The 14,839-nt window shown below is 52.4% G+C and overlaps 3 protein-coding genes across 3 annotated transcripts; 1 reads left to right on the top strand and 2 right to left on the bottom strand.

Annotated features, from left to right (window-relative positions):
• Nucleotides 1–142: 142 nt before the first annotated feature.
• LOC111072423 (transcription factor grauzone) lies at nucleotides 143–1,991 on the bottom strand. Its single transcript, XM_022364274.2, has 4 exons — nucleotides 1,793–1,991; nucleotides 1,099–1,712; nucleotides 840–1,037; nucleotides 143–772 (listed from the first exon to the last, which is right to left on the bottom strand). The coding sequence occupies exons 1-4, from the start codon at nucleotides 1,916–1,918 to the stop codon at nucleotides 169–171; spliced, it is 1,542 nt and encodes a 513-aa protein (XP_022219966.2). The 5' UTR covers nucleotides 1,919–1,991; the 3' UTR covers nucleotides 143–168.
• A 513-nt stretch (nucleotides 1,992–2,504) lies between these two features.
• Nucleotides 2,505–9,630, top strand: LOC111072421 (protein ELYS homolog). The gene is given in 9 exon segments (XM_041591981.1): nucleotides 2,505–2,710; nucleotides 2,843–3,475; nucleotides 3,556–3,863; nucleotides 3,924–4,287; nucleotides 4,353–4,543; nucleotides 4,609–5,589; nucleotides 5,591–7,223; nucleotides 7,265–9,376; nucleotides 9,457–9,630. Coding segments are annotated over 9 exon segments (6,399 nt in total). The 5' UTR covers nucleotides 2,505–2,616; the 3' UTR covers nucleotides 9,540–9,630.
• Nucleotides 9,631–10,712: 1,082 nt separating this feature from the next.
• Nucleotides 10,713–14,681, bottom strand: LOC111072468. Its single transcript, XM_041591950.1, is given in 4 exon segments — nucleotides 10,713–11,921; nucleotides 11,982–12,723; nucleotides 12,780–13,076; nucleotides 14,517–14,681. Coding segments are annotated over 3 exon segments (1,791 nt in total). The 5' UTR covers nucleotides 12,879–13,076; nucleotides 14,517–14,681; the 3' UTR covers nucleotides 10,713–10,971.
• Between the last annotated feature and the right edge of the window lie 158 nt (nucleotides 14,682–14,839).

Genomic DNA, 14,839 nt, shown 5'->3' with positions numbered 1-14,839 from the left:
GATCGCAATTGGGGTTAATGTGATTTCAGATTTTTTGGATCTGGTTGGATCTGCTGTAAGTCGAGTGTAGGAACATATGATTCTACAATATTCAATCTTTTCACTCGCGATGAGGCCCAGGAAGTGTGTCTTAGCATTAATTGAAAGTAAAGTTTATTTTGGAATCGATCAGTCGTTTATTTCGTTATCCCCCTCATCCAAGAGCAGCAGGGAGCCCTTCTCCTTCCGCTTGCTCGGACGTACCTTTTTCTGCTGCTGCAGTGCGGCAACCTGGGCGGCATGCATCTGCCGGCGGTGCTTGTGCATGTTGCCCGAATTCTTGAAGGTGCGCTCACAGAAGGCACACTCGTACAGGTCCTGGCCGGTGTGTGTGGCCGTGTGCTCCTCGAGGCCACGACTGCTCTTGAACTCCTTCCCGCAGTGTGTGCACTTGTGATACTCCTTCGGATGATGATACCGAATGTGGGCAGCAAGCTTTGCGCGCGAGTCCTTCACTAGGCCGCACTGTCCACACTTCCATTCGCGCGTGGACGCCGCATCGCGATGCATGTACATGTGCTTGCGCAGGCTGTTCTCGTCGCTCAGCCAGGTCTGGCATTCCTGACACTGCACCTCCGGCAGCTGTGAGCCCTCCCGATGCACGGTGCGCTTGTGTACCAAGAGATTTTGCTTCGTCTTGAACTTGGAGCCGCAGGAGTCGCAGATGAAGGGCACAAAGGTGGGATCGTGAGTGCGACGCATGTGCAGGCGCAAATCGACAGCAGTGCGGAATCTGTGGGAGCGATGGATATATTAGTTTGAGCAGCGCGATTCAACAGCCACAGGTCACAGCCACTTACGATCTGTCGCAGTGCTTGCACTTTTCGGTGCGCTCCTGTTGGTGGACACGGGCGTGGATGGTCAGCAGGAATTGCTTTGAAAACCGCTTCGAACACTTGTCGCAGGCGAAGCTCAGCTCGTCCTCGTTGGAATGAAACCGCAGCATGTGCACGTCGTAGCTGATTCTGCTGACCAGCTGCTTCGCACAAATCTTACATCTGCAAAAGAGATTCAGCTGAGTGTGGAGAAGCAAGTATGGCCGGTGGCCGGTATACACACCTAAAGTAATCCGGATCGTTGTGCATTCGCAGATGGTCCACGTAGAGAGCACGCTTCTTGTAGCGCCTCTGACAGCACATCACATATCCGGCCGTCTGATGCTCATTCCGATAATGTCGCTTGAGCTCGGCAAAGTTGTGATACTGGGAATCGCCGCCGCACTGACAGCATTCCAGGCGACCGTGTGCCGCAATGTAGCTATCCATTTCGCCGCTGTTGCTACTCCCAGCGATGTCCAGCTCCGACTCAAGGTGACGCTTCGGTTTCGCTTTCAATGGTCTGGCCTTCTGGGCGGCCCGGGGACGCATGCTGCGGCGTATGGGCGACGGAAGGCGTACCCTTCGCCTGGTCGTAGTCCTGCCACTGCTTGGCAGTGGTTTCGTGTCTATGTCGATCTCATTGTATTCGTTTGTATCGGCCGAGGGGCTGACATCAATCTCTGGCTCGCACAATATCTGTGCCTTGGTGTCCTCGTCGTCATCCGAGAAAGGCTCCAGCTTCAGCGGCAGCCCCAGCTGTTTCTTCATCACCATGGCGCAGAACTGTTCAAAGTCGGCCAGCTGCTGCCAGCATTTGGTGCACAGGCACTTGGATACAGCATCGTTGGGCATCAGCTAATGGGCGGACAATCAACATTTCAATAGTGTCTTGTCTGGTCTCGTCTCGAATTTTTGAATGCAATTTTTGTACTCACAACCAATTGCAGGTGTTTCTCTATCAATTCGGCCAGGTTGGACAGCGATGGCTGCATTGGGCTGTCGACGCCGTCAAAGATGGGGACACTGTGCTGGGCATCTTCGAGACACAGACGGCATATCATTTCATAAATGTGGAAGCAAAAATTTAATTAAAAATTAAGGCAATAGAGGTGTCAAACCATCGAGGGCACTATCGATAGTATCGATATTTTACTGCTAGCCCCTACTATCGACGGTTTTGCGACTATCATGAAAGTATCGAGCTACAGTCGTTTCGCTTTTGATATGTTTGGATTGGCTGCTATAAACTACGAAGACACATTTGTAAACACATCGACAGGTGGCATCTAATTTTTACAATAGACAAGTTCCTAAAAGGTTTCAATGGTTTTTTAATAATTATTTGAGCCCGATACAATCACGATAGTATCGATTGTTTTTTCAAAACATTCAACGTTGATATTCCTCGATTTTGATATTCCGTTTAATATTACTAGCTAGCTGGGACTTTCAGCCCTAAGCAAATAGTTTTATCCGATAGATACATACATTTTCTGCAAGATTGGCAAGTTTTCTGAAGTCCTTTTTATTGGATTATTAACATATTAAGGTTCAAACTAAAACAACATAAAACGAATGTGACGTCGTTTTGTGGCGCTGCCAGACTCGTGCAATTCGTAGTTGCTGCGGGCTGCCATACCATGCCCTGGTTTTTGATTGCATTGCTGGTCACACTGCTTGAAATGTAAAAATTCGCACAACAAAAAATTGCTACATACGTATATATATTTTGTTAAATTTTCCGGTAAATGATATAAAAATGGATTGGTATAAAGTGGATGTAGATGAGAGACGCAGCTCGAAATTTCCAGAGCGCGCTATTCCCGGCTACTGCCAGCAGAGTGACGACCGCAGTGAGTACAAACAACACAACATACACATACATGTAGCGTGGGTCCGGTCCACGGTCCACAATGTGTGTATTTCTTCATTTGCCCGCCATCTCTTTGCGGGTTTTGCTATAATCCTGCCTTGCCTTCTTGCAGCCGATTACCTTGGCGGCATCATCTATGGCGGCCAGTGGGGATGGATGACAAACAGATACTCAAAGGATGCCACTCTGCTGATCTGTTCGCTGAGCGGGGGCGAGTGCATTTTGCGGCACGTATTCTGGAGAGAAGAGGCTAACAGTGGCCAGCGCTGCAGCATCAGTTGTGTGGAGGAACTCCTTCCTGGCCAAAGAGACGCCATGATATTGCTCGCTGTGTGCCTGGAGACGTGGAGCGATAAGGAAATCCGACCCGAGAACTGTGCCAAGGCCAAGACACAGATTGCCATCCTCTCGACATATTACAATCAGGTGATTCGCTACATCGACCTGGACGGCCTCTACTGCAGCACCCTCAAATATCTGGACACCCAGATCTGCCAACGTACGCGTCTTCGCAACTTTGATGGCTGCCTGGCGGTGGGCACCGATGCGGGAGCTGTTCTGCTCTGCGACATAAAATTACAAAATTTGATTGAAAATCGCAGTCGGAACATACGACTGCCGCAGAACGAGATCGATTGTGGACAGGTGGTCCGAAGGCACTCCTCCGAGTGCTCCATAGACAACATAAACACTTGGCTGCACGAATGTCGCGACTACAATGGCCACTTGGCAGTGGAGGTGGATGGTGAGTTGTTTTTCTTTCTTTTGGATGATGATTTTTGGTTGCTTTATTTTAATTCCTTCTTTGATACTCTTTCGGCATAGTGGGCAAAAGCGAGGTGCGTTGCCTCATATTCGTTCATTTAATCACCGGCTTTGCCGCTGGCCTCAAGGATGGCCGCATTATGATCTACGATCTGGATAGTTTCCATATCACCGCTGTTTTGCGTCCCCCGAGTGACTTGGAGGTGAGCGTGGAGCGAATATGCTGCGTTGTGCCGCCAGATGATCCCAAGCCCTGCCTCTTCATTCTCGGCATGTACGGTGGGGCCACCAATACGACCACCATACTCCATTCCATCCACTACAGACACTCGTACGCGGATGATGAGAGCTACGGAGTCTACTTTAAGGTGAGCCCAAATCAAACCCTCTAATGGCGCTCACTCTTTGAACTGCTTCTGTTCGCACAGAACTATAAGAGCGCCGAAACCTGCATTCGTCTGCTGCTCGATGGCGGCAATTGCTCCGTGCTCGGCTGCACAACGGCCTCCACATGCAGCTTTTCCGGCGACAATGGCACCCTGCTGGCCATACTCAGCTGGTATTCGCACACGGAGGGCAGGAACAAGCTTGTGCTCTTTGACATGAATCAGTGGTACAAGGACGAGATGCCCAACTGCCTGCACCTGTACGAGAAGCCCAACTTTCTGTCCGGCTACTCACTGGCTGGGCAGGCGCCAGGCCTGGGCATTCACCTGAATGCCAGCAAAATTCTGCATTTCATTTCGTTGCAGCGCTACGATGAGCACTTCTATCCGAACTCCTTGACCTTCGGTAAGACACGATCTTAGCTTCGGCAGCAAAGGCCAATTGTGTTCAATGCATTGCGTTCCTTTTAGATTTCTCACTGCTAACAGCTGAGGGTTGCCAGTACTATGTGCACGAGGGGTTGCAGCATCGCTTTCTGCGCAACTTGCAGAGCGAGAAGGCCTCACTCTTTCTGGTTCCGGAGGCCACACACAAGGAAATTGTTCAGCTGCGCCTCCTGCCCCAGTTCAGTGAGCTCAATCCGGATGCCACATTCTCCAAGGTAAGCTCCAAGGTCCATTCCATCCATCGTCCATCTTTGCACAATCTGCCCCTGTCTCCCTTTAGATGGCCATCTATGAGGAGATCCTCTCGGTGGCCCTCGAACACGGCTGTATAAGCTTGCTGAAGGATTGTGCACGAAACTGGATAGATGGCAGCTACATGTGCAACCTGCGCGTTCCCACAGCCCTCTCCCTGTCGACCCTTACCAACTGGATAGTGAAGCGTGCCGCACAGATTAAGGCACGCTGCTCGGAGCTGTGCCAGGGCATCTTTGACTATGGCGGCTATCCGCTGGACGAGCGCGAGCGCAAGGAGCTCAAGGTGCTAAACGGCCAGTTGGGCAATTTGGACAAGCTGCAGTCGTACATCGTGAGTGTGGGCAAGCGCTGCCTGGCGCACTCGCTCCTCACCGAAATCGAGGCCAATGAACAGGTGATCCGCACAGTCTATACCTATCAGCGGGTGCTCCTGTTCTTCATAAGGTGGGGCCTGCTGCCAGAGGGTCAGCAGCAGCTACAACAGCAGGAGGAGGAGGAGGATGATGAGCAGCAGTCGCCGCCTGGCAAGCAGCCGCATTCGGCTCTGATTCAGCTGCGACGTCTCTACGCCGACAGACGCCCGTCGGGGCGTGATAATCTCTACATCGGTGGCCTGTTGCGGCATATTTCCCAGGAGAGTGGCGGCGCAGCCGTGGACCTGGCCTATCCGCCAGACACGCTGCAGTCCATCATGCAGTTGATGTTGTCCCGGACCACCGATATGGATCACAAGCATGAGGTCCTATTGTACTTGCTCTTCGATCTGGACGGTGTCCAGATGGCGAAAGTGAAACTCAGCGACAGATTTAAGACCGCCTTCGGTCTGCAAACGCAGCTCGTGACGCGTGTGAAGTCCCTGTGGGCCCTGGATCACGGCGATCATTCGGTAAGTTGCGAGGAACTACAATTTAATGTGTGTGTTGTGTTCAATCTCCCATCTGATGCCCATCCCATTCCCCCACACGCAGAAATGCATGAAACTGCTCTCGAGCTCCTTGTGTCCAGATAATCCCTACCTCAACTGGCATGTGGAGCTGCTGGTGGAAGCTCTCCTGTCCAAGGGCGCCATCTCGGATGCCATGAGCGTGGTGCATCGACCACCGGGGCCGTTATCCTCTCTGACGCGCTTGAAGGTGCTTATGGCCAGCAAGAACATACCCGAGGCCTTCGATTATGCACGGCGCAATGACAACGACGAAACGGGCCGGCCCCTGCTGGAGTACTTTTTCCGGCAGTCCATCGAGATGCAGCAGTTCAAGGCACTCGCTCAGCTGTGCCTGCGCGAATCGGAGGAGGAGCTGGTCCTGCGCCTTCTCCGGGAATGCAAGACACCGGTGACGGATAGCGTTCAGTTGATTCTGCTGCTGCAGAAGTCAAAGTACATTGAGGCGGTCTCCTTCATGGATGAGGTGGCCGCCGAGCGGGAGATCGCCGCGGGAGATTCCAGCCGTGACATTATCTTTGCCTACCGCTCCACGATGAATCCCGTGTCCCAAACGCTTGCCGGCGCCTACTTTCGCATCCGCGAGAATCTGGATGTGGAGCCAACCGAGAAGGTGCATCCGGAGCCCTTAAGCAGCCAACTGATCCGGGACAAGAAGAAGGGACTGAGGGGCGGCGTCTTCCAAAGCTCTGCCCTCAGCGCCCACTGGGCGACGCTCTACAGCATGGACTCAACGGCGAAAGGACAGGCGATACCCTGCCACCAGGTACCCTTCCTGCGCAGCTCGCTGTACGGCCTGAGCCAGCTGCCCCGTCGTCGACGCACGGTGCGTCCCGTGCCCCACCAGGCGGTGGAGAAGCGTGTACGCGAGCAGGAGGAATCCGAGCTGGTCGGCTGCCGCGGCGGCCGCGCTGGCGACTCCCACACCCTGCAGCCATCCAAGCGGCGCCGTATGCTGAGCGATGAGTTTGTGGCGGGTGTGTGCGACTTCGTTGGGAGAAAGTTGAATCCCATAGCTGAACCAGACCAGACCGAAGTGGATCAGCACCAACAGGCCAACGAGCTGCTCAGGGTGCCGCAGTTCCTGCGGCCAAAGAAGCCGCCGCTACAGCAAAGCATCAATTCACCGCCAGTGACCATACTGAAGCGGCGATCGGCACTCGAGTCAGTGGCCAGCACTCCACCGGTGGCCACATCCACCACGTCCATGGTGGAGGCAAAGCGGTTTCGGTTCATGCAGCCAACGCCACTGCCATGCCATGGCCTTAACGATAGCAATGCCATGGAGGTGGACAGCTCATTGAATGCCCAGGAGAAAGATGAGGAAGATGAGGAGGAGGAGGAGGAGACTGACGAGATAATTGTGGAGATCGAGCCGGCAGTCTCCATCTCGGACAGCAGCCAGTCGGATGAGGATGAGTTTGTGTCGCCCCTGAGTACACCCAATGTTTCGGTGGCCAGCCCCAGATTGAAGGCATCTCCAGAGCAACGACAACAGGAACTGAGTCCCCCGCCCATGGCTCCGCCTGCTGGACCTCAACCACGCAGCTCGCTTAACCAGGGCGTAAGGAGTGAGAGTAGCAGCGGATTCGGTAGCTTTGCCTCCGTCCTCACGTCAGAGACGGCATCCCACGAGTTTGTGCCCACCGTCTGCTCCTCAAAAATGGGAACACAGTCGATAATTTCCACCGGCACAGCCACAGCCACCCCACCTCCAGCACCAGCACCAGCACCAGGACCTCTGTTAAGATCTCTGAGCGTACCACGATCTGTGGGGAGATGGACGATCCCGATTCCGAACCAGACTCAACCGCACCGGACTGGTACTCGTCGCCACCAGTTCGATTGCAGGAGCAAGAGCACAAGGAGCCCCAAATGCTGGACACCACACTGGGCATGTCCACATACGATGTGACGGCACGGGAGGAGCCGCTTCTATTGACCACGAAAAATGACGATATTATGCAAGTGCTGGAGGTGGAGGAGGTGGAGGAGGAGGAGCCATGGCCATTGGAGGAGATCGATGAGGAGATACAACTGGAGGAGATCGAAGAGGATGAACTGATGGAGGATTATCTGCAGGAGGCCCAGGAGCAAGCCCAGCTGCAGGCGAGGCCCAGCAGCTACAATCGAACGTACATGGGCAGCTCCGATGATCCGCCCCAGGAGCGCAGCACCTCGCCCTCCCTAAGCCTGAGCAGCGAAATGTCGAACATGTCCTCGTCCCGCACCCTGCCGGAGGCCATGCAGAGTGCCGATGCCATGTACTCGATTGTAATCGAGTCGACCGGCTCCATAACCACATCGCGTTCGGTCACTCACACGCCCACCTCCTTCCTGCCCAGCGACACGAATGTGTCCCAGAACTCGAGTCCGCGGGCAACGCGCGGCACGGGCGGCAACGGCTCACCGCGTGCCCTGTACCGGGCCAATAGCCTGGAGACCGTCGATGATCTGGATACCACCAAGGGGTCCCTGGAGGAGGAGGAGGAGGATGATGAGGATGACTGTGTGATCGCCCTGGATGGCACTCGGGTGGGCGGCTATGTGGCCCGTCCCTCCCAATCGGCGCCCTCCAGCAGTGCCGAGCTGTTCGCCTTCAAGGATGAGACTCACAAGGAGAACGTCCCTGGCGACGGTCCCTCCCTTTCCGTTGGAGCTACGGCTACGGATACATCAATTGTCATTTTGGACAGCAGCGAAGATGAGGTTGAAATAAAGGCTGAGGTTGAGGCTGAGGCTGGGGACAGGACTGGGGATGCTTCGAAGTTAAAGTCCAGAGTGGACTCTGGTTCGGGATCCGATTCAGGATCAGAGACGGGAGATTCCGGTTCCGGTTCGGGTCCGTCATCCCCATCGGGATCTGGTTCTGGATCTACATCCGCATCCGAGTCAGAATCCAGTTCTAGTTCCAAATTGTCATCCAGTGGCGCTGCAGCTCCAGCGGTAAATAAGTTGCCTTTGCCCCCGCTTCCCGAGATTGCGGAGGATGTGGAGGTCGAGTCGCCGGATGAAAAATCCCCGCAGAACGTTCCCGAAGAGAGGAAGGAGAAATCTGAATCGAAAGACGAGGAGCAGAAGGAACAGCAGCAGCAGCAGCCGCAGGCCGAAGATGAGCCACAGACGACGGCGCATGATGACGACTCCAAACACAGTCTCACGTTGGCCTTCTCCGACGATGAGGAGGAGCGTGTTGCTGCAGTCGCCCCAGTTGCACCACGCGTCCTTCGCTCGCGTTCCAAATCTAGGACCAGTCCAGTCCCAGTCCCTGTTCCGCCGTCGCCAACGAAGCCTACTCTAAGGGCGCGCCTGCGCAGCGGTGACGGTTCGTCCAGTGGCGGCAGTGGCACGCCACCTGTGCTGACGCCAAAGCGCCGCAACGGAGCGCACCACAAGAATGCGCTGGAGGTGATCGACGAGCAGAAATCTCTGGGCTCTGGTCCAACGGTGGTGCTCACCCGTACGCGCAAACAACGAAGCGTGGAGCCGGAGGGCACTCCAACAAAATCAGCGCGCGCCAAGCGAGCCACCTCGACGACTCCGCTGTCGCAGGCAACAACCGCTGAGCCCCGCCAGTTGCGTGGCATTAGCGAGCCACCCGTGAAGTCCGAAAGCAGAAAGCAGCTCAGGACGAGCGCAGCCGAGGAGAAGTTGCCCGAAGCGTCCGGGCTTGAATCGGTGCCTCTGGTGCGACGCACCAGCAGACGACTCAACTCTGGGCTGAGCGATCAGCAGCCGTCGCCTGCGACCACCCCCATACGGGAAATAGCTGGGCGCGAGCTTCGTCCTCGTCGCACTCGAACCAGTTCCGAATCTGTTGCGTCGCCCGCCACACCAACGCCGAGACAAGGTAACAATTTCAGTTCATACTGCTGTCGGCCGAATCAATGATCACTCATCCCTGATCTTCTTTCATTTCCTCTTGTCTAGTGAGCAGCGAAGCCAATGTGCCCCTCAAGAAACGCGGAAGATCAAAGCCAGTGGATGATGGCGATGGCAAATCCAAGAAGTGAATGGAACACTAGCATTGCAGCAGACACTAGAAGACTCTTGTGTTATTGTATGGCCTTACCTCACACCAACTCCCCCATCCATCCCCCCCTACCCACACATGGGCTTTACGTTTTTTTTGTTTAAGTTTAAAATTGCCAATTGGGCAGAAAAAAAGTGTTTAGAGTTTCAAATAAAGTGTTAGAATTTCCAGCTGAAGGTGTTTAAATGCAGATTCCATGCACATTCCAAGCCAATAAATGGCAGCGACTGAAGATCCAATAAACATTAATCATCATACGAACATACGAAAATTCAAGTCTTTTCATTTATTTTTGCCAAGTTAAAATGTTACATTTTCTAAAGACAATCCAGTGATTAATCGAATAATTCGAGACGACTATTATGCATCGTTATACGTTATATATAAAAATTTTAGGTATTTTTTATTATTTAAATTTGTATGAACCCGAACGCCGCCTAAACGTCTAAGCCATTTGGTAAATGAAAAAAAAAAACATTTTTCTAGGCGAAAGTCGACTGGTTAAAAAGATGAATATAGCCCAATTGTATTGTATTTTATTTTCAGTTTAATTTCAAATTTCAGTTGCATTTTCAGTATATAGTACGGCAAAGCCAAAAAAAGCTGCACATCTGGCAGCGCTGCACATTTCGGCAATCGAGTACGGCAACGCTAAGGGCCTACAATTACAGCCAGCGCTACCTAGCGCTGCATTCGACCATAAAATTTGACCGTCGGCTGCGCTGGTGTGCATAAAGTTTATCCTATAAACTGTGAGCACTGGGCATAAGCATACTTTTCAGCTGAATAATAAGCAAAATTAGCAGACGTAGTTCAAACGCCGACCGCTATGGGACGCCCCAAGTCATCGCTCCAAAATGAGGCCTAACTAACTAAGTACTTACTAATTTATAAGTGGATAATAAAGTTTTAAATGTTTGCACAACCAAAATTGGACATTAGAAAATCTTTGGAGAAGGGAACGGATCTTCCGCGCTACATGGGATCTGATTAACATATATCAGAAATACCTAATATAAATTATTCTACCTTACCTCACTCATTCAGATAGATCCATCTTCCAGCTCTTTATGGTCGCCATCCCACCCAACACTTGGCCATGCACCCACTTCCGCCCAAGAAAGGAACTATTTGCCTAACTATTTGTGAGTAGAATTTTAATTTAAAATTAAAATTACATTTATGCACTTCCAAGTCGATACTTAAGAATATATAGATATGTACAAATATATACAGCAGTTGTCCTTGTGAAACGAAGGCAAATCGGCAAGAAGGGGACAGACATTGGCAGCAGCAGCATCAGCAGCAGGCTAACGTTGTACGGTGGATTGGATGTCGTCTAAGGCTACGTATTTATCTACTAGCTAAAGTCTAAAACTGATTCATCAGTGGATGGGGGGGGGTGTGCTCGTCTAGACGAGCGTGGAAAGCTCGTGCAGCGAGATTGTGATGTTGCTCATGTCGAGCGTGGGTGGGATGCCCGGACTGACTGACCCGCTGGCCTCGCGACCCACCAGACAGCTTCCGGAACCCCCGCCTAGGGGCTTCGGCGTGGGTGGTGTTGCTGTAGACGGTCGGACAAGAAATGAGGAATTGATGGCTCCGCCTCCTCCTCCACCTCCACCTCCGCCGCCCATGATGTTGTTGCACAGCAGGGGATTGAAGCTGCCGTGCGAGTGATTCGGTGAGACAGGAGTCACCGAGGTGGGCTGCAGCATGCAGGCATGGTTGCCCTGGTACAGCTGCATTTGGTGCGGGGCCGGGGGTGGCGGGGAGCCAGCATGGAACTGTACAGGCGGCAGGGGAAGTGGCAGTGGCAGCGGCAGAGGCAGCTGGGCTGCCGACAGCAGCGACATGTTGTGTGGCAGGGATCCCACAAGAGTCCCATGCAGCGGAGCGCTCCGATAGCTAATGGTCTTCTCCTTCTGCCACACGAACACATTGTGGACCATGGCGCCGCCGCAAAAAACGATACCCACGCCGATCAGGACGCTGGTGATGATGGCGGGCGTAGAGTGAAAGTGATTGAAGGTGTAGAGGATGATGCCGGTGAGGAATACCGGAATGGAGATGAAGAATCCGCTCACCGCACACGTGCGACTGGCACTCGATTTCTCCAGATACTTGTTGTCGCGCCCCTCGAAGGCGGGCGAACGCAGCTTGACGGCAAACAGGAACTGGATGGCGCAGACGAGCAGGCAACAGAGATTCAGGGATAGCGACAGGGCGCACAGGGCCAGTGTCACGTCGTAAACAATGATAAAATCCTCGCTGCTCACGCCCCTGGACAGGGCATCCTCGCGCCCATTCGGCGAGATCTTCAGCAGAAAGATCAGCGAGAGCAACGCCAGCAGCAGGGAACCTGAAACAGATCAACGGGTCAGGTCAGAGACTGGTAGTCGAGACTCCGAATGGCACTCACTCAGGCAGAGCAGACCCAGGCTGGTGAGGGCTTCGCGAGGCGACGGTCCTGGCTTGGACAGCTTCTGGAGCATCGGCGGATTTCCCGTCAGATTGTTGCAGTTGCTGTAATTGTGCTGCTGCAGTTGGCTGAGATGTTGCGGCTGCGGCGATTGTGGCTGCATCAGGGAGTGGGACAACTTCGGCTGTGCCGGCAACGGCAGTATCTGTTGCTGTTGCTGCTGTTGCTGTTGCTGCTGTTGCTGTTGGTGGCTGCTGGCCAGGATGTGCTGATTCGTGTAGGTGTGATGGTGCAGGCTCCCATTGCTGTTGCAGTGTCCGTTGGGAGTGAGTGGCGTCAGTGGCGTCAGCGGTTTCAGTGGCGTGGGGGTAGTTGGCATGGCAATGTTAAGTAGATTGGAGGCCGCATTTGCCACTCGGCACCCGCCATTCAGAAGCGTGCTGCAGGTGGATGCATTCAGACCGGATATGTTCAGGGGCTGTGGCTGTGGCGGTCGCAGGTGAATGTTGCGTGCCGTGCTGGCCAAGGCAGCTGCTGCGGGTGTTGGCGAACCTGCCCCGGCTGCCGCAGTGCCTGACACAGAGCCATTCGTGGTGGTTGTTGTTGTTCCTCCTGCCACTGCTACTGCTGCTGCTGCTGCTACCCCTACTGGAACGGAGGGTGTGTTGTTGCCGCTTCCACTGCTTCCGTTCCCGTTCCCGTTGTTGCTGCTGCTGTTGTTGTTTTACTGCTGCTGGTACTGCTGTTGGCACAGACTGAAGCGGTGCGCAGCAGCTGTCCATTGAGCGGCAAAGCCACTGTAACTGGTGGCACGGGCAGCGGGCCGGTGGTAGTGGTGGGGGCGGTGGCGGAGGCGGAGGCAGAGGCACTGCTCGCATTGGAGGCGTGTTTCAGCATTTCCTGTAAATTGGCTTCAAATGCGGTTCAACGCTCGCTAGATGGCGCCACGTTTGCATCCGACTCAGCGGCGCTGCACATTCTGAGCGGAGCGGAGCGAAACGAACCGAACGAGCAGGTGGATTGGATGGGATGGATGGCTGGGATGGATATGATGGATGATGATTCCAAATGAACCCAAGATGCAACGATTTCTATCTGGAATGGAATTGGAATCGTATGAAAAATCTCTTCAGTTCAGTTTTGTCTTCTTCCATCCGCTGCACTTTCACATATGTACGTATGCATGCTTTTTCCACTTTCCCATAAATGAGTAATTAGTTGGTGGGGAACTTTTTGCAGAAATGGAAACTTCAGTGGTATGGAGCGAGATGCCAAGAGTTGTTGGTGCCCTGCGACTATGAACAGTTGTAACGGTTCTTCTGCCCTTCAGTGGAAATATCGCAACAACAACAACAACAACAAAAGTGGCCAATGCAGCCATGCATTAGGATCGTTTTGGTTCCCACAAAACTGCACCAGATTCTATGGAACTTTGAATTCAATTACTCGGAAGTTACATATGTATATTCCGCTGAGCAAACGGTTTTCGTCTCTCTCCACAATTTATCAATTTTGCACTTTTCACAGCAGAAAAATAATGAATAAAAAAAAAACACTCAGTCGCGGGATTTATAAAGAAAAACACACACAAAAAAGATCAGCGAACGGAAAATTGCAATTGGCAGGTTGTAAAACAAGTTTACCTCTGTATTCTGTTTTGGGTATTTCTTAATTTCCTTTCCACTCTTGGCCTGGCCAGTGACATTTACATGGCGGCCATTCTGATATCACAAAACAAAAACAGCCGAAAAATGCCGATAATTATTGGTAATGAATGGGGACTGAAATCAAATTTCAGGCTGGCGCGTAAAGACGTCTCCAGCAGACCAAGATCAACAAAACGAAACATAGACGCCGAGGCCGTTGAGGAAGCGACAAATGAACGATGTGATGATGGGTATATGTATATGTTGTATATGCTTGGATATGGATATGTTCAAAAACATCAACAACCGACGACCGAGTGACAACTACGACTATCGATTCGATCGCGGCACTCAGTAGTGGAGTCCATTCCGAAGTCCGCGTCGCATCAGCCGCTGATTCTAACCGCCGGGGGCCGATGCCAGCTATTCGCACAACCAGTTAACAAGTGAACGGGCACACAGACGTGAATGTACAGGTGAGCGAGGGTACGAGCCAGCGGCAGACACCACAAAAATACCAATACCAGTGTGGATTCCAATCGTTGCCACAGTGGACACAGATCAAGCTGTAACTGGATTGGGTGCCACACCATGGCAAGGAAGTTGCGTTGCTCGAATGCGGTCCACTGTGCAACAAACCTGATCAGCACACACAGACGCGGCACACACACACATACACTGATGCACAGGTAAAGAAAAACGATACAAGCAAACGATATCAATGGTCGGAACGGCTTCCAACTTGCTAAGCCACATTCCACGAGCCATGGCTCTCTGGGCCTGGAAGGCTGCTGTCGGTTGTTTCCTTGCATACCACACATCACATCACATTCATTGCATAGTACGTGCGATTATTTTGTATGTTATGATGTAAATATGCATGCAATACCTTATGTTTCTACGATCATAACGGCTGGATGGAAACACCACACACAGTGCCTTATCAATAATTAACGAACATTAATTTAAACACCAAATTTCCACTTGGCCAGCTAGAATTTCCTTTCAGTTAGATTTAAAATTGCCAATGAATTTTCGGCCAGTGCTGTTATCTGTATTCTGATTGTGCAGTGTTGTTAAAATCCCATCCTATCCTCGATAAATATATACAATATGTATCGCGGTAGTATCGTTCCGCTTAAAAAATACCGATATTTCGTCATATTTAACGTCCAAAAATTTTGATATTATTTGCTCTCATATCGTGGTGGT

This window comes from Drosophila obscura, unplaced genomic scaffold (genome assembly GCF_018151105.1).
Source record: "Drosophila obscura isolate BZ-5 IFL unplaced genomic scaffold, ASM1815110v1 contig_165, whole genome shotgun sequence".
NCBI classification, from domain to species: Eukaryota; Metazoa; Arthropoda; class Insecta; order Diptera; family Drosophilidae; genus Drosophila; species Drosophila obscura.
Note: the sequence above shows the minus strand (reverse complement) of the source record. Positions and strands in the feature narration are given on the sequence as shown.